This window comes from Lontra canadensis, unplaced genomic scaffold, assembly GCF_010015895.1.
Source record: "Lontra canadensis isolate GAN:19392208 unplaced genomic scaffold, GSC_riverotter_1.0 scaffold30, whole genome shotgun sequence".
Lineage (NCBI taxonomy): Eukaryota > Metazoa > Chordata > Mammalia > Carnivora > Mustelidae > Lontra > Lontra canadensis.
The window spans coordinates 8,096,916-8,120,297 of NW_022631024.1; the positions used below are offsets into that span (position 1 = coordinate 8,096,916).

A 23,382-nucleotide genomic window follows, 5' to 3' on the forward strand; every position below is an offset into this window, starting at 1 on the left:
AGACCTCCGACTTACACAGGCCTAGATGCAGACACCTCTCTGCACTTCCTAACTGTGCAACCTTGGATAAACCCCTCTGCACCTTAGTTTCCCTGCCTGTGAAACGGCATGATGATAGCCGTGGGTTTGTGGGGAGCGTTATCAACAAGAGAAAGCTTATAAATACTTACCATGTTGTGTGTCCACAATAAGCCTCTATGTGCAGTAGTAGGTGTTATTTACGGGTGGGGAAACGGAGCCTCAGGGCAGGGAAGCGCCGTCTCTAGGGCCCCACGCAAGTCAGTGGTCAATAGGAGAGACCAGGTCGTTGGGTCCTGGCCTCCACCTCCAGCTTATGTCCTTCACCCCACCCTCTCTTAGCCTCCTGGGCTTATTCTGTTCCCCAGATCAGGGGAGGCTTTGTTTGGGGATTGTTTTTCCTGAGAAATTTACTCTGTGGAGCCACAGTCTGACTCAGAGCCCTGAGTCACCAGGAGGCAGAGGGCCAGGGAAGAGGAGGGAAACGAGAGAAAGGACAAGAAAGGCCCCCCCCACCACCAGTTCCAGCCCCAGCTTTCCCACTGCTTGATCCACTAGTTCTGATAAGTCCCCAGTCCTGCCTGGCCTCTGTTTCCCCAAGTGTGAAAGGAGATGCTGGGCTATGATCAGGGCTCCCATTTCAGGCTGAGCCTCAGAATCCCAGGTGCCTGGGCCCCACCCTGACCTATCGATTCAGAGGCTGGGCGTGGGGCCTGGGAATCCACGTTTCCCGGAGCTCCCCAGGTGACTGTGCTGCACACCTGGGCTGCAGAGGTGTTCAGGAACCTTGCAGTGCAAGGCTCTTCCTGGCTGGGCCTCAGAGCGGTTGCTAAGCCTTGGCTTGACCACCCTCCTTATTCAAGGAGAGTCCCTTTTCTTGCTGCATGCTTGGACAGAATGGTGCATGGGAAGTACATGGGCTTTAAAAAAAAAAACAACAACAACACAAAACACAGCTTTTTGGAAGTCCAATGTACATAAGTTGTCAAAGCAAATTTACACGTAATTTGCATACACATAATTTACCCGTTTTAGTTAATTCAATGACTTTTAGCGAATTTTACAGAGTTAAGCCACCATTATCACAATCCAGTTTGAGGATATTTTCATTGCCCCGAATCCTCACTGAATGATGCCTCTGCCTGCTTGCTGTCAGTCTCCACACACACACACACACACACACACCGGGGTCCATCACTAATCTACTTTCTGTACCTTTGAGTGCCCGGACCTGTGTCTGCCCCTCCCAGCTTTACTCCTTCTGGATGTGTGACCTCAGGCAGATTACTGCCCCTCTCTGAGCCTTGGATTTCTCCTCCGTAGGAGAGGGGAAAATCATAGCCTTCTTGTACCTTACTGTTTGAATTTCCCTAATGTGGTAGAAGGTCTGATGCCTTGTATGAGCCAGGGATGTGGGATCCTGTCAGGGAGCATACAGGAGGTAGTACAGATGCCTGGGTGTTCTTGTAACAGTGTTAGCAAACACTGTGTTGACTCTGTGCACTGCACTGGGCTAAGCAGTTTAAATGCATGATCTCCTTCAATTCCCACAACAACTCTTATGCAGTGAGTGTTAATATCATTTCCATTTCACAGCCAAAGATACTGAGGCACCAAGAGCGGAGGCGACTGCTCTCAGATCGCATAGGTAATGGATGAAAGGGCTGGGAATCTGACTGAAATCACAGCACAGAGTGAGGGAGGCTGTTCGTGGGTCTGGCACAAAGTTTGTGGCACACACTTTCATGGGACAGAACCTGGTTTTTCAAAAGGTGGTACATGCAACACAGCATCGAACACAGAAGTTCATGGAGCACGATGTACGGTCGAAGTGACCTGGGCCCCAGTCCACACACCACGCAGTCGGGGTACACATGCAGGACAAGGCATGAGGAACACGGGACTGCTGTGGGGCATGGAGAACGTGGTGTGTATGATGCTGGGACATGGTAGCCAGGGTATAGGGCTTGAGATACAGTAACGGGACAGGCTCCCGGGTCGCAGAAGGACCCTTTCCATGTCTGCCTGGGGCTTCAGCACAAAGCAGCAGGAGCCAATTTGCTCCTCTCACAAAGGCCTGTCTGTTTTTTTGCCTCCTCCTCCCTGTCTCTTTCGCTGCCAAAGAGTGGGAGTGGACAAGTAGGGCTTATGGTACCCTCTACCACCCTACGAGCTCAGACAGGGGTCAAAGCTTGGGGCCAAGACAGACCATGACTCAGAAAGAGCCTGCCAGACCCCCAGATCCCTTCTCTGGGGGTAAACTGTGAGCGCCAGTGTTGGCTGGGCCAGAGCCGGGTAATTTTCCTCTAAGCCTTCCTCTCCCCTGCTCCCCTCCCGGGCTGCCTGCCGGTGCTGGCTGCAGGCATGTCTGCATTCTGGGGTTTTAGGGGAGAGAGCATGCACAGCTGTTGGGGCTGAGAAGCAGATAGCCACCAGCTGCTGCTGGAGGGGTGGAGGGTCTGCGAATGTCCGGCGGAGGCTGTGGCTTCAGGCTAGTATTTCCTGAGCCCTCTGGCACCTGGTGCGCACAGTGTTATGTTGTGTGGTCTGCACGCGAGCCCCAATTGCTCGCGTGCAGATGAGGAGACTGGAGCTCAGAGAGGCAGGAGCTTGCCCAGGGTCATGCAGAGGCAGAGCAGAGGCTAGACTCCATGGATCATGGGAGTGTCGAAGGCAGGGGAAAGATGGAGACCCTGAAGCAGGACAGTCCTGGGCCATGGGGGAGGGAAGTGCTGTGAATCTGGGAGCTGGGGGCGTGGGGAGGTTGAGCACTTCCGCTCTGGCCTCAGCCCTTCTGTAAAAAACATCTCGGTGGGATGACTCTGGTTAGGCTCAGTGTCACAGAGGGTTCCCGAAGCCCCCAGAGGGCTGGACCCCTGCAGGAGGATGCTGGTCACAGGGCAGGTGCCTGGGTATAGATGAAGCTGGAAACACCCCCAGGGAGAGAAGAGGGTCCCCCATTTCGGAGCCTGACTGTGGGCTAGGCACTGGGTTTTGTGTGCTGGATCTTGTTTCATTCTTCCAGCTGGTCGTGATTATTTTCTGAGCGGGGAAAGGAATAAAAGCATTCCACTATTCTACCTCTGTTTATGTTTAAGAGGGGAAAGTATTAAAAAAAAAAAACAAAACTATTGAAATTAAAAGGATTAGTAATAGTAAAAAATATCTTTGAATCTCTGGTAGTTCTGTTGCAGGTAAAAGTTTGAGATATTTTGCAAAGAATCTCTAATCATGTCATAGGCTTTGCAGTTTTTCCATAACTGACTTCTACTAGTATCAAGTTTTGGCAAGCCTGTGAGTTCACCTGGCCACCCTGTATACCCAAGGACACAGGCTCAGAGAGGTTGAGTCACTTTCTCAGGGTCACCGGGTCCTGAGTGATAGGACTGGGATCAGACGGTGACTCCAGAGGCCTTGTTCTTTGCGGTGGGGACAGACCAGAGAAGAAGGCAGGGTGTCATAAGGAGGGACTCATAGAGGGGCTGGAAGTCAGGGTGGGCTCTTTAGGTGCTGGCTGGAGGCCCTCTCCTGAGATGCTGCCCCATCCTTGGTACCATCAACCATTCTGGGTCTCTGGGCCTTGGCTGAGCACCCCCAGCCCTCTCCTGTTCTGCTTGCAAGGACACAGAGGTAAAGGTCTTCAAGGGTAGATATGGGGGCCAGTAAGCTGTATGTGTCTAGGGCCTGCATATATGCTGGGAGTTTGTCTTTGGATGTTTTGGTTATTGAGCACCTGCTGTGTGCCAGGCACAGTGCCAGGGGCTCCTTCAATCCTCCCAGACACCCCACAGGGTAGGAATCGTCACCCCATTTTCTAGAAGAGGAAGTTAAGGCATTGCACAAAGGCCACTTGCCTAAGCGCCCTTGCAGTAGGGATTTAGGCTGTGTTCAGACTCACACAGGACATTACCTTGTGTCCCCTTTGTTGGAAGGTTGTGTGTCCTTCATCCTGTGGGTCATTCTTGGTATCCTGAGCTCTTGGGGGCTTGGTGCCTGCTCCTGGACTCTGTCATTTCTCTTCTGTCCCACAGCCACCCCCTTTGTGTTTCTCGAGAGTTCTGCCTGCAAGGTGCAGACTGACACCCAGGTAGATGGGCTCGATCTTCTTGTCAGAGCCCAGCACGGGGGTCTTGGTCATAGTTGACTGTGCAGAGCTCAGGGACAGAGAAAGGCTTCATTTGGAGCCTGTGGCGGGAGGGACATGTCACTATATTCTGATGTCCTGTTGTCGTTGTTCCCACCATGATGTTTGTTGGCCTTGGGAGCTTCTAACATGCGTGGTGGGTCCTGGTGAAGGATAGGCTTGATCCCTAGATAGGCAGGAGGGGACTTTGGGAAAATGGCACAAACAGTTTTGCCTTTCCTGTTTCTTTCAGAATCCTAGAGCCCCAAAGGGTCCTTAGAGATGAGCTGGTTCACTTGTCACCTGAGTCCTCTTGGCTGGGTCACCGCCGGCTAGCTCATTACCTCTCCAGAAGAGGGGAAAGGAAGTGGAATTTTTTGAACATTTATTTTATACCAGCCATAGTCCTAGGATCTTCCCCATTTATGGTCTCATTCAGTCCCCTCCACTTGCCTTTGAGAAATGTATTTTTTTTAAAGACTTTATTTATTTATTTGACAGAGAGATCACAAGTAGGCAGAGAGAGGGGGGGAAGCAGGCTACCCGCCAAGCAGAGAACCCGATGCGGAGCTCGATCCCAGGACCCTGAGATCATGACCTGAGCCGAAGGCAGAGGCTTAACCCACTGAGCTACCCAGGTGCCCTGAGAAATGTATTTTTTTAAAATATTTTATTTATTTATTGGACAGAGAGAGAGAGAGAGAGATCGCAAGTAGGCAGAGAGGCAGGCAGAGAGAGAGGAGGAAGCAGGCTTCCCGCTGAGCAGAGCGCCCAATGAGGGGCTCGATCCCAGGACCCTGAGATCATGACCTGAGCCAAAAGCAGAGGCTCAACCCACTGAGCCACCCAGGTACCCTAAGAAAGGTATTTTTACTCCAGTTTTATACACAAGGAACTTCAGTCTCAGAGAGATAATTCACCCAACTCCCAGCAAACAGTAACCAAAGCTTTCTTTATAGTTGTATACCCTATGCCAAACACTTTGGCGAAGCCCCACATATGTTTTACCGTACTAAATTCTCAGAGCAACCCTAGGAAGAAGGTATTATAATCCCCATTTTACAGATGAGGAGATTGAGGCCCAGAGAGCAGAAGCAACCTGCTGAAAGCCACGCAGCTAGGAAGCGCTAGGTCAGGGATTTACACCCACATTTTCCTGGCAGGAGCTCTTTCCACAATCATACTCATTGTTTTTCTCCTTCTTGGAAAGCCTTTCCTCTGTGGAACAGAGAGCTGCTTCCCATGGCTTTTGCTCATTCTGGCTCTGGTTTGGGCTTCATAGGCCCGGTCTCCCCAGCTGTTTGCAGATGGAGACTGGGTCCCCATCTTCTACTGGTGCCGCAGCTACAATGCCTGTAACTGGGCCTCCTTATCTTGCTGCTAATTTGTGTTTGTGCCCTGTGTCCCCTATTAGTGGGCTGCAGGGTGCCCAAAGGGCTGGAACATAGCTTTTGCCACTGTTTATAGCCCCAGCCTCTGGCCTGCCAAGCCTCGGAGGGCCAGCTCTTCCCCCAGAGAAGGGGAGACACACTACAAAGTGGACCCTGGCAGGAAGGGTGCTGGGCTTGCAGCCATGGCCAAATCTGGCTGCTTCCAGGGCACAGGGTCAGGAAGTGGTGGGGCCAGGCCCCCTCTCAATGTCCTGTCCTGGCTGGCTCTCAGCACTAGGTGGGGTTACCTCCGGAAACTGGGAAAGGGCCAGTGGCTTTGGTCCCTGGGATAGTTGGCCTCTTGATGTGGCTTCAGCTAAGCTCTACTGGCCATCTCCCCAACAGCTGTCCATACCCGGGGTAGATGGGGCCAAGGCGGAGGTCCAGCTGGCTCTTCCAGGGGACCCTGTCCTGTCATGGGCTCAGGCCTCAACTCTGATCTGGGAGCCGAGACCTGGGTTCTAGGGGTGCCCTGCCAGGTACTTGCTGTGAGACTCCGAGAAATTACACTCTTATTCTTGGTGTCATTATCTACAAAGAGGATGGACTAGTGAACATTGCAGCTAACGACTCCTCCTCTGGGTAACTCGCGCCAGCAGCCCGGCTCCAGAGCTCCCAGCCACCCTTTCATGGGCCCCACTCTCCCTGTTTACAGACGGCTGACCCCAGGCTCCGAAGAGAGGGTAACTTGCTCTGGGTCACACAACTCCGACCTGAACTTAAGAATCTCACTGTGGAATCTGTAACCTCTCTCCCACCCTGCCACGTTCCTCTCCTGCGTGTGTACGTGCGGAGCCAAGGCCTCAGTTCAGGATGCTGACTTTTGCAGAGCTCCTCCTGTGTGCCGGGCCTTTGGGCCTCCTCGCTTCTCCTCGAGATAGGTATCATTCTCCCATTCTAGAGATAAGGAGACTGAGGCCCTGGTCCCAGGAGCGGAATTTCCCAGGTTCTGAAACCCATGGGCTTTCAAGTCCACAGGCTCCCCACATCGCACCGAGGCCCCGTCCAGTTTCGCTGGGTTTCATAACTGGCTTCTCTGTTTACTGACTATTGTTCCAATTAGCAAAATCCAGGGCTAGAGGGGCGGGGGTTCCCAGGAGGACCCAGGGAACAGCAGCGAGCCAGAAGGCAAACAAGCTCCGGGAGAGAGGGCTTCCCATGAGTGGCTGGCTGCCAGAGAAGTCAGGGACGGCAGTGTTTGGTGAAGAGAAAAGAACAGGGTGGTGTCTTCCAGGCCCAGCCAAGGGCCTTTTGTACATAGTGGCTGGGGGCGGAGGGTGAGGTTGCCTCCTCCAGTCTCTGTGAGCTGCCTTGCGACGCCCAGAGAGACACGAGAAGACAAGCCTAAGGTCACAGAAGGAGAGGGAGCAGGGCTGGAGCTGTCCAGAGGGGGTCCAACTGCAGGGGAGGGACATGGGCCCCTTTCGGTGGCAGACACTGAAAAGCTGTCCAGTGGGTACAGGGCAGTGGTGGGGAGCCAGGAGCAGCCAAGATCGAGGGTCGGGGAGATGTCTTAGTTCCAGAGGAGAACAGGGATTAGGGCTCACAGGACGGGTCAGGTGGCAGAGCCTGCCTCCCCTGCCAAAGAAACCACGCCTGACCTGAGCACCTGGGAGTGGCCCAGAGTACGGCTGCCTCAGTCTCTCCTCTGTTCAGAGGCCACAGCTGGGGGTCTTCCTGGGACATGCCTTCGTCCCAGGTTCTCACACAGGTATGTGGAGGCCGAGAGGGCCTTCCTGTGACCTCCTGCCCCAGTCTGGAAGGTGTGTGTGTGTTGGAGGCGAGGGGTTGGGGTTGGCTGCCTCAGAGACTTCTGGCTGCCAGGCTTGGCCTGGGCTTGGCTGGTTTACGGCCCTTTATCTGGAACCGTCACTGTTGCTCCCTGCCTGGGGCCGGATGGTGGCAGGTGGTCCTGCTTGATCCCCCCAGACAGTTCTTGGGGACTAGAGCCGGCCAGGCTTGTGTTGGAATCTTAGCAGTGTCTCCTTCCAGTTGAGTGTCCCTGAGCCAGTGACTGAAGCTCCCTGAGTCTGTGTCCCAGTCTGTAACATGGGGACTTGAATGCCTGTTTCCCCTGGGTGCTGAGGAGACTTGGTGTTGCCTCTCCCCCACCGCTTTCCTCCCTCTCTTCTCCCAGAGATGTCTAGACCCGGAAGTGAGGGGGCATTGGTGACGGTAGTGTCTCCTTCTGCAGGTCAGGAGCCCTGGCCTGTCTGAATCAGAGGGTCCAGTAGACGTGACCCCCACCAGTGCACCTGTTTTACAGATGGGAACCCTGAGGCTCACAGATACGCAGCTTCTGGATGTGGTTGCACAGCCAGTCTCTGGGAATGCATCTCAGGGTCACAGCATGCTGTCCTACTGCATGGGGCATGTGGAGACTTGGGGCCCTGACAGGGACAGGGACTTATCCAAAGTCACCCAAGAAGTCAGTGACAGAGGTAGGGCTAGCCCTTGAGCCTCTTTCTTTTTACCGAGGGTTCTTTCTTTTGCACTCCAATCCCCCTGCTGTCTCGAACTCATGCATCCTCCCTGGGCGGGGAGCAGCGTAAAGCCGTGGTGCCCCATCACAGCCCACACACGCCACTGCCTGGTAGCAAGAATTTCCAGGCTCTGGGCACCCCAGGGGGGAGGGGCTGGAGTCTCTTTGCCAGGTCTCCGAGGCTCAGGACCCAGGATCCCTGAGCTATGTGACAAGCAAAGCTGCAGGGCCTTTGTAATCAGTAACCTGGGGGGCAGGGACCCTAGGCTGGTGGTCAGTGACCCCCGGGGCCAAGGCCAAGCCACAGCAGCCTTCTGTGAATCACCCGGCGGCCAGGTCGGGACCACACTGCTCCAGAAAGACAACTCAGCTAGGCTAGCTGCCAACTCACTTTCACTCTGGGGACTGGGAGGATGAGGAAATTTCTTCTTCCTACTTTGTTTGTGTTTTCCAAGCTGTCTAATGAGCAGGCATCACTTGAAGTCTATTTCGAATGGTATTATTTCCTCTTAAAAAGAGAAAAAAACCGAACGACCATGGATGCATACATTCTTGTAAATTGTTTCAGGCCCTACAGCTCATTTTATTTCCAGGCAAGTACGTAGAGGTGTAAGTTATATACCATGACAATTAGCCCATTGTAAGCGTTCGGTACTCTGGTTTTTGGTAGATTTTCCGGGTGTGTAATTTGTCACCATTTTCCAGTGTTAGAATGTTCTCGTCACCCTTGGGTGTCCTCGCAGGCTGAATCTGGGCACTCCCTCCAGCCTCAAGCAGCCACGGCCGTGTTTGTGGGTGAAACTCTCCCCCTTTGTGCCTTTCAAGCAAACTGCCTGGACAGTTTGGGGTTTCCCCTCCTTGACTTTTTAAGGATGTATGGAGAAATGGAACTGTTACCAAAAAGAGGAGAGGAGCCGGACGCTAGTCCTCGTACAGTTTGCCTTTTGCACTTAGGGGTTTCTTGTTGCTTCCTGCTTCCCTACTGTGTGGCAGGCATAATCAGATCCAGCTCATTCTTTCTTCACAGCTGCAAAGTGGTCCATTGTATGGAGGCTCCATAATTTATTGAACCGGGACACTTGGGTCCTTTCCAGTTTCCTTCAAACAATGCTTCAGTGAACGTCCTTGCACGTATATTTTGGTGTTTCTTTGTAAGTAATACTGAAGGAAGTGGAACTTTGTTGCATTGTGTCTTCCTTGAATTCGGGGAGCTAAATTGCTATCCAGAGAGGTGAAACCGGTTTATGCTTACGGCAAGAGCTTATAGGAACTGTGGGGTTTTTATAATCCTCCAAATCCCCAGCAAGAGGGAAGAGCTCTGAATGCAGACTCTGCCAGCCCAGGCCTAGGCACGCAGCCCAAGACCTCGGGCACCTCCCTGGGACTCCCCATGGACACCGAGATGATGTTCAGATTCCAGCAGGACACACGGGCTGTTGTGACTCCTGCCACCCTCTCATCTCTCCTTGATCCCTGTGTTTTAGGCTGGACCCCTCCTTACCCACTGAATGTGACCTGTGTTTGCTTGCCCTTTGCCCATGCTGTTCCCCCTCCTAGAATGTCTTTTATTCTTAATCTTCCTCCTCCTTGTCCTTTGAGGCCTAAGTCACAAGTCCTTTCTATCATGAAGCTTCTTTGTAATCCTTACAGTCTGAATTGCCTTCTCTCTGTGTTCCTTAGCTCTTTATCTGACCCACAGACACTCTCACGTGGGGGGAAGTTGGGGTGGTATAGGGCAAACTTCAGCCTGATTCGATAGAAGCTGGTCTCCAGGATGAGCTGGGAGAGGTGACCATAGCTTGGGGAGAATGGGGACAGGGACTCCCATTTACCTAGTTGCTACCAGGCCATTTTCATACCTACAGACTGATTTAATCTTCAGCAACTATTATACCCATTTAGTAGATGAGGAGACTGAGGCACAGTGGAGGTGGGGGTCAAACCCAAGTCTCCAGCTCCTCAGTTTGCTTCCTATCATAGCACTAGGCTGTTGGAAGAGAGGATGGAAAGAGAACTTGGAAAGAGAAGTGGATCCAGCAGAGGGGTCGGAGGGAGGAGAGAGGAGTTGGTGGAGGTGGGAGGCAGGCCTCCTCGACTTGGAACAGTATTTGTTCTAACACAACACTGCGGAGAGTGGAGGGGTGGGAAGGGAGCCTTGGAGTGGGGAAGAGACTTAAATCCCTGTCTTCCCCAGGGCAGCTAATAGATAAGATCTGGAACTGAAAAAAGACCTCTGCCCCTGGAGGGGGGGGCGGGGAAACACACACACACAAACCCACAGAACCGCTACCAACAACTGCAAGAACCAGCAAGCACTTGGTATTTAAGACAGGAGGGTAAGTCCAAAAGCATCAGCTAAAAGACGTAGGTAGAATAGGTTGCTCCTGGGGAGAACTGAGTAGAGTAGAGAGGGAACAACTTTTGTACAAATAGGTGAACTTAAGTTGTGATAAAAATAAAACTTTTTGTTTATTTATTTTTTAAAGATTTTATTTATTTATCCTATACAGAGAGAGAAATCACAAGGCAGAGAGGCAGGCATAGAGAGAGAGGGGGAAGCAGGCTCCCTGCAGAGCAGAGAGCCCAATTCAGGGCTCAATCCCAGGACCCTGAGATGATGACCTGAGACGAAGGCGGAGGCTTAACCCACTGAGCCACCCAGGTGCCCCAGAATAAAACCTTTTTAAAATAAAAACTGTTGGGGCACCTGGGTGGCTCTGTCGGTTAAGAGTCTGACTTCGGCTCAAGTCTTAATCTTGGGGTCCTGCCTATGCTGGGCTCCGGGCTCAGGGAGTCTGTTTGTCCCTCTGCCCCTCCCCCAAATAAATGAATAAAGTCTTAAAAAAATAAAAACAAACTGTCTAAAAAGAAGGAAAGAAGGCAGTCTTGAGTAAATTAGCACCTGCAGTCTCAGGAGCCCAGAGGTCTGCCTGTCCCTCTGGAGTCTTGCTTGCTCATTGGAGCAGTGAGGGCAAGCCCCCTGCACTCCCGCCCCTGGCTGGGGGCAGCTGCATGCTGCCTGGGTGGGTTCTACTCGGGACTACCTGGGCTCAGATCTTGGCTGCATCATTTCCTAATTGTGTGCAAGTTGCTTGACTTGACCATTCTACACTCAAGTTTTTCCCTTTGTAAAACGGGGCTGTCCATAGTGCCTACCTGTAAAGGATGTGAGGTGGTGCCAGCCTTTATATGATGTGTGGAAAACCTTCGAAACCATTTTTTATGTTTTTGCTGGAGATGTTAGGTGCAGAGAGGGGAGGGGGTTTGCGTGGGGCACACAGGAGGCTGAGCCGGGCTTTCTGCCTTTCCTACCTGCACGCACCCCTTTAGTGTGCATTGCATTGGCGCCTGCTGTATGTCAGGCCCTTTGCTTGGTCTCGCCCCCGGAGCAGGGGTGAAGGGACAGCCACGCCCGGTCGGGTCGGTCGGGGTTGGATCCTCAACGTCTCCAACCTCCAGGCCAAATCCCCGCCCCTCACGGCCCGCGCCCTCTCTGAGGGGCGGTCCCCGGGTCGAGTGGGAAGGGCTGGCGGCAATATAGGGTCCGTGACCGGGAGATCGAGGCTGCGGACTGGGGTCTTCTGCCTCTGGCGCTGCCATGGCCCGGCACCACTCTGCGCCCGTGCTGCTCTGCGCGCTAGTCCTGGCGCTGTGCGCGCTGTCGCCGCCAGCTCTCGCGGCCACCGCGTCGCGTGGGACGGCCCAGGCACGGGCGACCCAGGGGCGGGTGCCCCAGGCGCGGGTGAGTTCCCCGGGGGGCCCGGGGGCTCCCGGAGTAACTCTCTATTGTAAGTTCTTGCAGATACAGCGCTAGGAAAAGGGGAGTAATTCAGGTCTAGAATGGAAAAACTGTTTTGTTGCTTTGTAAGTATCTCTTGCTGCTTCCGGGGCTCCCGTGGATTGGGGGTGGGAACCTCAGGGCCCCTGGCTGTTTCCCTCCCTAGAGGCTAACCTCACCTTGGCCGGGTTTCTTGTTTCCTAGCCTCTGCCTTTTGATTTCCTGCCCATCTCCGCCTCTTGATTTCTCTTTTTCCCTCTGCCTGATTTCTCTCTCCTTTCTGATTTTTTTTTTTTTTTTTGTCTTGAACATTTAATCTCTGATGTTTCAGAAGACACTTTAGGATCTTAAACAGCCTGAGGGTTGAGCCTTTGACAGTGACTGCTGATCCTGAGTGTGCGGCGTGAGGGAGGCCGGCACCCAGCATGGAATTGGAAGCCGGGGTCCCTGCTCTGTTCCCAGATGGCAGAGTGACCATGGATGAGTCGCTTCCCTTCCCCAACGGTGTGGGCCACGAGAGGCTTGTCTCTAAGATCCCTCCCGGCCCTGACAGTCTGTGAATAACTTGCAGAGAATGTACTGAGTTGCCTTCCCATAGAAACGGACAAAACTACATGCAGTAGCGGAAACAAAATAGTTCTTTGGTATTTAGAAAGCCTCAGGGCTTAGACTCCTATCTCAGCATTGGCCCAGGCCTGGTGTCCTTCATGAGTGGGCTGAAGTAGGGAGCAGGAGATCGGGAATAGCAGAGTCCGGGACCACTGCACAGTTTACGATTACAAATTTGTCAGGCCTACGGCCAAGGAGCCTCCGCAGTGGAAGCGTGCAGGGTGGTCACTTACCCTGATTTCTCAGGCCAACCAGAGCTCTCCTGCTCCCAGGCAACAGAGAGGTTTAGTCACAAGGATGTGTCTTGTCCTTGGACCTCTCCTCTGATTTTTTCTTTCATTTCATATTCTTCTTTCTCATCTGATATCTTTTTTCCCTCTCTAGTATCTCCCCCCTGCTTTTTTTGTATGACCTCACCCCTGTCTGCTTATCCTCATTACTCTATGTATTCTCCTTTCCCTGATCTGCCCTGTCTGGTTTCTCCTTCTCTCTCCTGTTTTCCTTTTGTGTTTCTCCACCCTCCGCCCGAATTCTCCCCATCTGGTTTCCCTTAGATCTATCTTCTGGCCCGAGGTGACCTGTGCCTGCTGATTTCTGCCCTCCGGCTCCAGGCTAACCATCCTGCTCCATCTCTAGCCCCTGTGCATGTCGGACGGCCTTTCCCCCATCCTTGACCACCTCATCTCCAACAGGCTCCTACAGACCCTGGCTGCCTCCTCTCCACCTTTTCCAAGAAATGGAATTGGGGGTGGGATATTGGTGGGGGGGCAGGAGGGAGGAGGCAAACAGCGCAGGAGGCCACTTGGGCTCAGTCATCTAGGCCCTTCTTGGGTGTGTGATGGGGACATGGGTGGGACATGGGAAATCTTCCAAAGATCAAAAAGCAAACAGGCTGTGTTACCTTGGGCCAGTTCCCTCCCCTGTTTGGGCCTCAATTTCCAGATCTGCAGAATGGGGTTGGATAATGAGCTCTCTGAGGACCCTTCTAATTCTAAGAGCCGCTGAGGATGCTAGAAGGGAACACGCTGAACCCCTGGGAACCCCCAGATTTACCTTTGCCATCTGAGGGGATCTCCCTATGGCTCCAGAGTTTACGCTCTTGGATCTTGTGGGCAGTTCTTGCTCTACCACTTCCTAGCTGGGGGTCCGGGACAGAATCACTTCACCTCTCCGTGCCTCAGCTGCCCCATCCAATTGGCACTAAGAAAGGGAGGGAGAAGGAAGGTAGAGCCTTCTGTCCTTCCATCACCACTGAGCTGAGGAGGCGAGACAGACTCTGGTCAGGGACAGGGTCTGGAGCCTAAACTCTGCCCTGTTTGCTCACTCTCAGAGACAGAGATAGACTTGCCTCACGGGCCGGGAGAGTCAGAGGCTCAAGTGAGACGCTCTTGGGGCTGGAAACCACCCTCCCTCGTGCCCTGGGGTCTGTCCTCACCCAGGCCCCAACCCCCACTCAGGCTCCGCCCGTCTCTTCCAGCCCAGCAGCATGGTGGTGGAGCACCCCGAGTTCCTCAAGGCAGGGAAGGAGCCCGGCCTGCAGATCTGGCGCGTGGAGAAGTTTGACCTGGTGCCCGTGCCCCCCAACCTCTATGGAGACTTCTTCACAGGCGACGCCTACGTCATCCTGAAGACGGTGCGGTTGAGGAATGGGAACCTGCAGTATGACCTCCACTACTGGCTTGGTGAGGCCGCCCCCTCCCCTGTAAAGTGCATGGTCCCCAGGAAGCGCCCATGGGAACTGAGCGACTGCCGGGCATCAGAAATGTGCCAGCCCCTTGACTAGTGGTGTCCCGAGACTCCAGAGCCAGCCTGTTCTAGGTCAGACACCAGCTCTGCCCTCTGGCAGGTCACTCAGAAGCTCTGTAGAGGGGACATGGTGACAATGTCACATGACCTCACGAGAGTGTCTGAGGGTTCGAGACGTTCCCGTGGTGCTCAGAGCTGGGGCCGACTTCCCTGGCTCAGTCCCAGTCACACCCCAGTTTGCCCTTCAGAGTCAGGAGCCTCTGCTGGGACATAAATCCTGTCTCTTCCCCCCGCCCCGTGCCTCGCTTTCCTAATCTGTGAATTGAACCACTGGTCCTGGGCCCAACTTCACACCTAGAGGTCTGAGAGTAAGTGTGGGAGAACGAGTGCGAGGTGACTATGGGGGATGTGTCAGAGCTGAGAGGACTCTTACAGACCATGGAGTCCAGCCCTGACTGCCCCATTATACAGATGGGTCAGCTGAGGCCCACAGAAGGCAGGGGCTTGCCCAGCTTCCCTAGCCAGGCCAGGGTAGCCCTGGGGGCTCTGGACTCTTCTTCCTTGGGAGTCTGGGACCGCTTTTGGGGAAGCCAGGCTCACACTGCTCTGGGCCCCCCGCCCCAGGCAATGAGTGCAGCCAGGACGAGAGTGGGGCTGCCGCCATCTTCACCGTGCAGTTGGATGACTACCTGAATGGCCGGGCCGTGCAGCACCGTGAGGTCCAGGGCTTCGAGTCGGCCACCTTCCTGGGCTACTTCAAGTCTGGCCTCAAGTACAAGGTAGGTCCCAGGCATTAGGGACAGAGGCACCAATGGCAGAGCTCGCTTAGGTCCACCCATCTCTCAGCCTCGTGGGGTGGTGTGGCAGATGTGTCAGAGCTTGGCTTTTGGAGCTGGCTAGTCCTGGGTTTGAATCCTGGACCTTCCTAGCTCTGTGACCTTGCACAAATCACACTGCCTCTTTGAGCTTCTGATTCTTATCTTAAAATGGAAAGAAGAAAATTCATCACTTCACAGGATTATCTTCTTAGCCCCAGAAGCAAGGGGTGGGGACCCAGCCTATCGCTTTCCCAGCAGTCCTGTTCCAGCACCCACTAGTGCTTAGGCCCTGCCAACAGAAGGCCGCACGTTAGGCATTTGAAAGGGCACCCTTGACCACCTTCCTCATTAGAATCCCCCTTGAACTTGAACCCTGATGAGTCTGAGTCAACACAGAGCTCTTTTCCAGCAACCCTCAGCCAAGTGGTGCTGGGCAAAGCCAAGCTAGGAGCCCTGAGAGGCTCTGCCCTGATATGCTGTGTGACAAGGCAGCCACTTGGCATCTCTGAGAGCCTCCCTTTCCTCTCTGGTTACACGAGAGCCTGTTGTACCTGCCCTTCAGGCCTGGAGAGAGGATTTGATAGAGGGTAGTTGGGAAATGAAAGGGCTCAGGGAAAGCCGCAGGTGTCCAAAGCAGTGGTTCTCTTTGGTCAGGATAGGGAGGGGATCCCAAGCTTTGAAAGCCAGATGGACCTTAATGTCAGAGTCCAAAAGTCTTATTGGAAGGTAGGGAGGGAAACTGAGGCACGGAGAGGTTAAGCAACTGGTGCAGGGTCACACAGCAAGTCAGTCCCAGAGCCAGGACTAGAAACAAGATATCCTGACTCCCAGCATTCTTTCCACTACACCACTCTGCCTCTCATGAGCTGGGTTCTCCTACAGAGATGAAGCCTCATCTGTGCTGTTGATGTGCTGTGTGACCTTAGGGAAGTCATCGTCCCTCTCTGGGCCTAAGGGTCCTCTGTGCCAACAGGGTGTGAACAGGGCCTGCTCATGAGACACAGGGGACTGGATAATGGGAAAGCACTGGGAGACTGAGATAACAAACAGCAGGGTGTGTTCTGGGAACAGGGACTCGGGGCCTGGGCTGGGTGAAGCTGGGCTGGATGCCCTGGGGCCTCCCTAGCACCCCTTGTCTGCCAGTTGATCCGTACCCGCATCCTCCTGCTGAGCTGTCCAGCTCCGCCTTCTTCCTTTATGAGGCCTTGGTATATTAAGAAGAGGAGGTGAGAAGGTTGGGACCCAGGCCCCAGAGCTGGAGAAGGACCAGGCCTTTTTGCAGTCCTTAGGGCAGGAAGTGGCAAGAGCACTTGACAAGGAGTCAGGGAGATTGAGGATCAGGACCCAAGGCTATCCCCTCTCACTACTGTGAGGCTTCGGGCCAGCCGGATGCCTGTGGCCGAGTGCTCTCACACGCTTATCGGGCCTGTCTCAACTGTGCGTGTTTATTGTTGCTGCTGTGTGGACAGAGCCGCTCGTCTCTGGACCAGGTTAGCAGCTTACAGAGCTTGTGAAAGCCGGAGCTGGGATTCAGTGTGAAGGACCTAGCACAGAGGGGCTCCGAACAAATGTTTTGAGCCTCCCTGGTCTCTGATCTTTGTGCAGATGGGGCCTAGGAATCTGCATGGGTAGCAAGCCGCCTCTGCCCTCGGGTGCTTTCTCCAAGATGTTCTTGGGCCATACTCTGAGGCAGCCTCCAGGGAGCATCTGGGACCAGATCTGGGGCTTCAGTCCTGAAAGGCCCAGGCTCCTCCTGGTGGAAATGGGAGGTTCAAAGCTGGTCCTGTTTTCCACCTTCTGCAAGTCCTCCAGCTGCCCCCGCACTTGGCAGGCCTAAAGTTCTTGGCCTGGCGCCCTCATCAATTATAGATCCCCAAGGAGCGGAGCTTGTCACGCAAGACTTGTTCCTGTGAAAGCCTGCTCCTCAGAACCGATTCTGCCCTCGGGGTGTGAGAAGGGGCAGGGAGGGGACAGGAGCCACTAGAAAGGGCTGTCATAGGGCCTGGCCCCTCTTGTTCTGCAACCCCCCAATCCTTAAAAGTACTGCACTTTTCTAGAGTCTGTCCATCTTTCCTCCTCTTCCCCTTCCTCCACCTCTCAGACAGAACCCAAGGGACCCCTTGTGGCTGGGTTATATGAAACCCTTTGTTCAAACAGAATCTGGGCTGAGCTGAGTCAGAGAAGCCCGGGGCCCCACGGGCCCCACCGAGCCCTTTCGGGCCTCCCTCCCATCTCTTAGATAAGGAGCCCAGAGTTTAGGGGGTGGAGGGGACCAGCCCCAATCAAAACATTTTTCTTTGTTTTATAAACAGTTAAACATTTTAAGAAATGTAAAACTTTGTAGCTTTTTTTTCTTTCTCTGACTACAAGAGTAGTACAAGCTTTTTGTAAAGTTGTCAAACATTATAGAAATACAGGTTTTAGAAAGTAAAAGCTCTCCATGATTCTACTTTTAAAGATATATACCAAATTCAACTTTACAGATATATATATATATATATATATATATATATATACACAAAAATTATATATATCTGTGTGTATATATAATATATATCCTGGACCCAGACCAACACCAAATGGGTAATGTTTCTCTATGAGCATATAACTATGTATATTCATGTATAGATAGGGAACTCTCTCTCTTTCTATATTATATATATATATATCGATATATGTATATTGGTACGTATATATATATATTTCATCACTTTAATTTGGAAAGTGACTTTTAAGATCATCTATTGAATTTTGTTCGAGTAATGTGATGCCAGTCTCTGCTCACCTAATAATTAGACCATATAGACCAACAACCAGTTCTAAAGATTACAGTGAAAATTTCCACCCCCTGTACTTGTAGATCTACTAATGTCTTCCAAGAGCTTGCTTTTATCTTTCTGTTCATGTTTCCAAGTCTAATTTCCTAGATTGGGAAGTGAATTAATCAGTAGATTCATGTCCACAGTCATGAAATATCAGGCATCCTTTTACTTTATAAATTCACATACAGAGAATTTGTTGAAACCGAGATTTATGACATAAAACAACCCTTTTCCTTTTTTTAAAAAAAAGTTTCTATTTTTATTTATTTTAAAGATTTTATTTATTTATTTTGACAGACAGAGATCACAAGTAGGCAGAGAAGCAGAGAGAGAGAGGAGGAAGCAGGCTCCCTGCTGAGCAGAGAGCCCGACGCAGGGCTCGATCCCAGGACCCTGGAATCATGACCTGAGCCGAAGGCAGAGGCTTTAACCCACTGAGCTACCCAGGCGCCCCAAAAAGTTTCTATTTTTAAATAACAAAAGCATGCTTGAACAAGTGGAGTAGTTCAGAAACATATAAAAAAGAGTTAAGGGCTTTTCTCTTCTGCCACGGCCCCATTTCCTCACCTCTGAGGAATCCATGGAAATGGTTGGTGTGTCCTTCCAGCATCTTTTGGGAAAGCTTTTCAGATCCGCTGCCTGTTTACCTCCGGCCGAACAAAGTCCTTGGGTCAGGGCTGTCTACGGACACTAAGGAGTTCCTGGGCTGGTAGATGGGCAAGGCTGGGTCCCTGGAGGGGCGAACTTGAACGTACTGCCACCAACTAGCTGGGACCCTGGGCTAACCTGGATAACCTCTTTGGATCTCAGTTTTCTAGTCTGTGAAGTGGGATAATGAGGGTCCCTCCCTTAGGGGCTTGTTGTGAGGACCCAATCGCATGTGTGTAAAGCAGGTGCAAGTAGGTGCCCCCTTCCCGGGGATGGGCTTATTAAGTGGCAGCCTCTGCGGTCATTACCAGGTGAGCGCAGGGCTTTGCATCTTCTTCCTCAGCTGCCCTTCCTCACCTGCCCCCCAGCAAGAGGGCCCATGGAGCAGGGTGGAGGGAAAGCATCTGTGAACACCTTGGACAGCCCAGCTCAGCCTAAGGGAATGCTCTTGAAAGGTCTTGTGCTGCTACCAAGAAAGGACACCAGGGGGTGCTTTATTCACAACGGGAGGAACCACTCTTCTACTGGACCCACTTTGCTCTGAGCAGTGGCTTGTTTCTGCTTTCTGTCCTGAGTGACCCTAGTTACCTTTGCTCTAAGAAAACCTGATGTTGGGGGAAGAATGTAGGCCATATAGATTCAGTCACACTTGGGTTCGAATCCTAGCTCCATCATGCACTAGCTGTGAGCTCTTGGGTAAGTCCCTTCATTTCTGGACTCTGCTTTCCTCATCTGTTAGATGGGGATAAGGATGCCTTCCTCATAGATGATGTGTGCAGAATGCTCAGCACTGTGGGCATCGTCATCGCACCGGCACTTCTATATTGCTTACCGTGTATAGCCATAATAAGAGCCCAATTTAAACTCACTCCTTTGCTCTGCAAAGTGAGGTGGCAGAAAGGGGCCTGGACAGGGAGGCCACATGTCTGGCCTTGGTGGGAGCCCTTCCGCCTCCACCCCCATGGTACGTGGAGCCAGCCCGGGAATGGGAGGTGATGTTTCCACCTGAGCTTTGCCAAGCACTTGCTGACTGCCCTTGAGCGAGTCCCTTCACATCTTTGGGCTTCAGTTTACCACGAGGAAAATGGGAAGCTCTGTAAGGACCTTGTCATCTCTGACTTGTCATACTGGGGCTGGGAACCATTGGTGAGAAGGCCAGGCCCTTTTACTTGGTTTCTCCTGAGCCCAGGGCAGTTTTGACCGGAGCAGGGCAGGCCTGCTGAAGGCCCCTTCCCTGGGACTTAGGACCCCTGCAGAGAGTGGCAGAGCAGGGATTTCTGTCCCCATTACAGAAAGGAGAGGCTCAGAGAGGGGAGGAGACTTACCCAGAGTCACCCAGCACGCTATTGGCAGGGCAGGACTTGACCCTGAGGTCGGTGCTCTGTATTTGACCCACAGCTGCCCCTGAAGGCCCAGCTGGGCCCAACTTGCTACAGTCCGGTGGTATAGGTTGTAGGGAGTAGGGGGGCGTGGGTTGGAGTCATCTTCCTGGAGAGCCTGGAAGGATGGGAAAGCTTGGGATTAGCATTTCTCAAAATGGTTTTGAGAACACGGGAGCTGCAGGCAGGATGTGGTAGAGAAAGCAGTTCTTGATTCCATAAGGTCGGAAAATGTTGTATAAAACAAAAGGCAAGCCATTGCTTTACCGTAGGACTTCTCAGAGCCTGTTTAGGCTGACATGCGTTGTGAACGGTCTGGGAGCCAGTAAGAAGCATTCCCCGTGCTTCAGGCATCCTGCAGCCCTTTCCTTGCAGAATAACACAGAGGGCCAAAGTTCTTAGAACATTCCTTGGGAAATGCTGGTGTTGAGAAAGGACTGTCTGTAGCTTTTCGATTCAGGCAAATGGACCCAGGGGTCTTTGTTTCTAGAGCACGAGATTCAAAGGGCTGGCAGCAGGTAGAATCCACCCAGGGAATCTGCTGGAAGGCCGCCGGGCCGCAAGCCAGAATTTCCTTCAGTTCGCCCCTCCCCCCCATATCTGTTTCCCTGGACCCGGCTGCCCTGGACTGACGCTGTCTCCTTGACTCAACAGAAAGGAGGCGTGGCGTCAGGCTTCAAGCATGTGGTGCCCAATGAAGTAGTGGTGCAGAGACTCTTCCAGGTCAAAGGGCGGCGTGTGGTCCGCGCCACCGAGGTGCCCGTGTCCTGGGAGAGCTTCAACAATGGTGACTGCTTCATCTTGGACCTGGGCAACGTGAGTCCCCCCCCCCCTTCCCTTTCCCTTTCCCAGGGGCCCCTGAGATGCTTCTGGCCTGGCCGGGTGCCACTCTGGGGAGGTGGACACACAAAGACGTGGGCCAGCAAGCCCTGGGAACAGCAGCCCCCATGTGGACACGTGTTCTGTGCATGAGTCTGACACACTTGCGGAGACCGGAGGACAGAGGCACCCGGCCTGTGTAGACTCCCCCGTGGGCACACTCAAGCCCGTCACACCCGGGTGCACAGACCTTGTGTGCAGTGTACGCAGACTCTGACTGGCGGCTAGATTCCCCGACATCTTGTGTTCCTATGCACATCTCATGGACCTCTTTACACATAGTCGCTCACAGACACAGGCGTGTGCCAGATCTATCGGCTCTTGCCCACCAGACGCAGACACACGTACCATGGTGAGTGTCTGCACACATAGACTCGGGAGTGCTGTTCAAGGACATGCACACTTACGTATGGCGACGTGTGTGGGGTGCACTTACCCCAGTCCAGCTTACGGACGTGTGATGCTCTGTACCCATTCCTGCCATCCATGTGCACTCCTCCCTGCAAATGGGCATGGCCAGACATTCCGCCGCCCCCTCATTTGGGTTCGTGCTGTGATGTCCATGCAAACAGAGGCAAATATATTGAGCATAAGCTTTTTATTAAAGTATAATAGGTCCATGAAAGAGCATGAAAATCCTGAGTGTACCGCTCAGTAGATTTCTCACAGTGAGCACGCTGGTGTAGCCAACACCCGGATCAAGACACAGAAGGTCATGAGCTCACAGAAGTCCTCCCGTGTCCCTATCCAGTCCCTTCAAGCCCACGGGCATCCATCCTCCTGAACTCTAAGCCGCATAGCAGGGTTCCACCTGCTTCTGAACTCGATGTGCACGGCATCATTCTTCTGACGACTTCTGATCAACATTCTGTTTCTGAGCTCTATCCGTATGGCATCTGCTCACAGATTGCATTCTCCTTGCTCCGTCACCTTGAACTGGGCCGACGCGCCCCTGTTTATCTATGTTTTTGTTGTTCTGGGTACTCAGTTCTGGTTCGAGGCAATTCCAGGCGTGCTCCCCGGGTGTTCTCCCGTGGGTCTCAGGGGGCACGTGGAGTGCGCCTCTGCGAGGGGTGCTGTCACAGTGTAGCCATATGCCGAGCTCTAGTAGCTGCAGCCGAAGGGTTTTCCAACGTGGTTGTGCCAATTTCTGCTCCCACCAGCCGGCCGGCATTTTTATGCACAGTCTGTGTGTGAAACACGGTCCAAGCTGTGTACTCACACACGCTGGCGCACACGGATCACGCCCACTGTGCTTGGGTGTGGGCATGTGTGTGCCCTGTCAGTGTCACGTGGGCAGGCCCAGAACAAGGGGTCTTAACACCCGCCCCGGAGTCCCCTCCTTGCCGTGTCATTGGGTGGGGCTGATTTGGAGGCTGCGGCGCTGCCTGACACAGGGTCCCTGTCTTACAGGACATCTACCAGTGGTGTGGCTCCAACAGCAACCGATTTGAGAGGCTGAAGGCCACACAGGTGTCCAAGGGCATCCGGGACAATGAGCGGAGTGGCCGGGCCCGAGTGCACGTGTCGGAGGAGGGTGCTGAGCCTGAGGCAATGCTCCAGGTACACACAGCCATACCCCAGGGTTGCAGGGTGGGGCCGAGCACAGATCTGGGCTGCTCCTTTTGTCCCTCTGTTGGTTAGACAATCATGAGGCGAAGTTGTTTTTCCACTAAGCTGGAACTCCTCAGAGAATGGGGAAGAGCCGCTTCCCCAGCAATTCCCAGACTCCCCTGAGAGGTGGGGCTGGAATCCCAGGGCCTGGCGCCTGCTGCGGTTGTGAGCCACACCCTCCAGCTGGGAAGGCCAGGTCCTCCATGGAACTGAGGAGGAGGGTTGTGGCATCTCTTGAGAGCAATCCTGGTCCTGCAGCCAGATCAGAAAGAGACAACTGACCCAATCCCCTCTTTCCTCTTCAGATCATTCCTAGTGATTTATGGCCCATTTAGGCAAATGCAGGATGGCATTGCCAGCCATTGTTCTTTGAGGACATATCAATAGAGGCAGAATTCACCAGGAAAAGGAGGAGACTGTGAGCACTGCTCTATGCCCTTTGGCTCCTACTTGTCTGGGGGCGTTGAGTCCAGTTTTTAGGAAGAGCAGAAGGTTGTTATGGGGAAGAGACTGGATACCAGCCATGGCTTGGAAGGGGCCGTAACTGGGGCTATTGACTCTGGAGTAGCCCAGAATGGAGGAGTGAAAATAGGCTGTGAAATCACAGGGATCCAGGTTCAAGTTCTGGCTTAGCCCCCGCATAGCTGTTAGTACAAGTTACTTGAGCTCTTTGGACTTTAGGTTCCTCCTCGGTATAGTAAGAGTGGTTAACAGCGCCTCATGGGTTTGAGCTTTAAGTGGGATCACATAAAGGCATGTGGGGGAAGGTGTTTGTCACTCCAAGAAAGCCTGGGAAGAGGTGGGAGAGTGGGTATCTGAAGGCAACAGGGAGGGAAGGACTTGACGGGTAGCTCTAGTTGAGACCCACATGCAGGAGGCACGTGAAATGATGTGGGACATCTCTGGAGGGCATCTTACTCTTAGTGGAGGGTCATGGTGGACGCCTGGTGGGGGTGGGGGTTCCCCGCCTGCCTCGGGAGGGAGCTGTCTGAGGAGCCCAGGCCCCTCCCTCCGATCCACTAGGAGATCACACCAG

General features: G+C 53.2%; 1 protein-coding gene across 5 annotated transcripts in view; it reads left to right on the forward strand.

The window, feature by feature from the left end:
• GSN (gelsolin) overlaps positions 1-23,382 on the forward strand; it is a 54,115-nt gene that overhangs the window by 15,797 nt on the left and 14,936 nt on the right. For 2 of the 5 annotated variants that reach the window (XM_032865763.1, XM_032865761.1), the window contains 4 exons: positions 13,918-14,122; positions 14,811-14,965; positions 20,508-20,669; positions 22,146-22,295. In XM_032865763.1, coding sequence (XP_032721654.1) covers positions 13,927-14,122; positions 14,811-14,965; positions 20,508-20,669; positions 22,146-22,295 — 663 coding nt within the window. In that variant the 5' untranslated portion in view covers positions 13,918-13,926. Of the gene's footprint in view, positions 1-11,623; positions 11,796-11,878; positions 11,918-13,917; positions 14,123-14,810; positions 14,966-20,507; positions 20,670-22,145; positions 22,296-23,382 lie in introns of those variants that run through there. The other 3 variants (XM_032865759.1, XM_032865760.1, XM_032865762.1) reach the window with 3 other exon arrangements.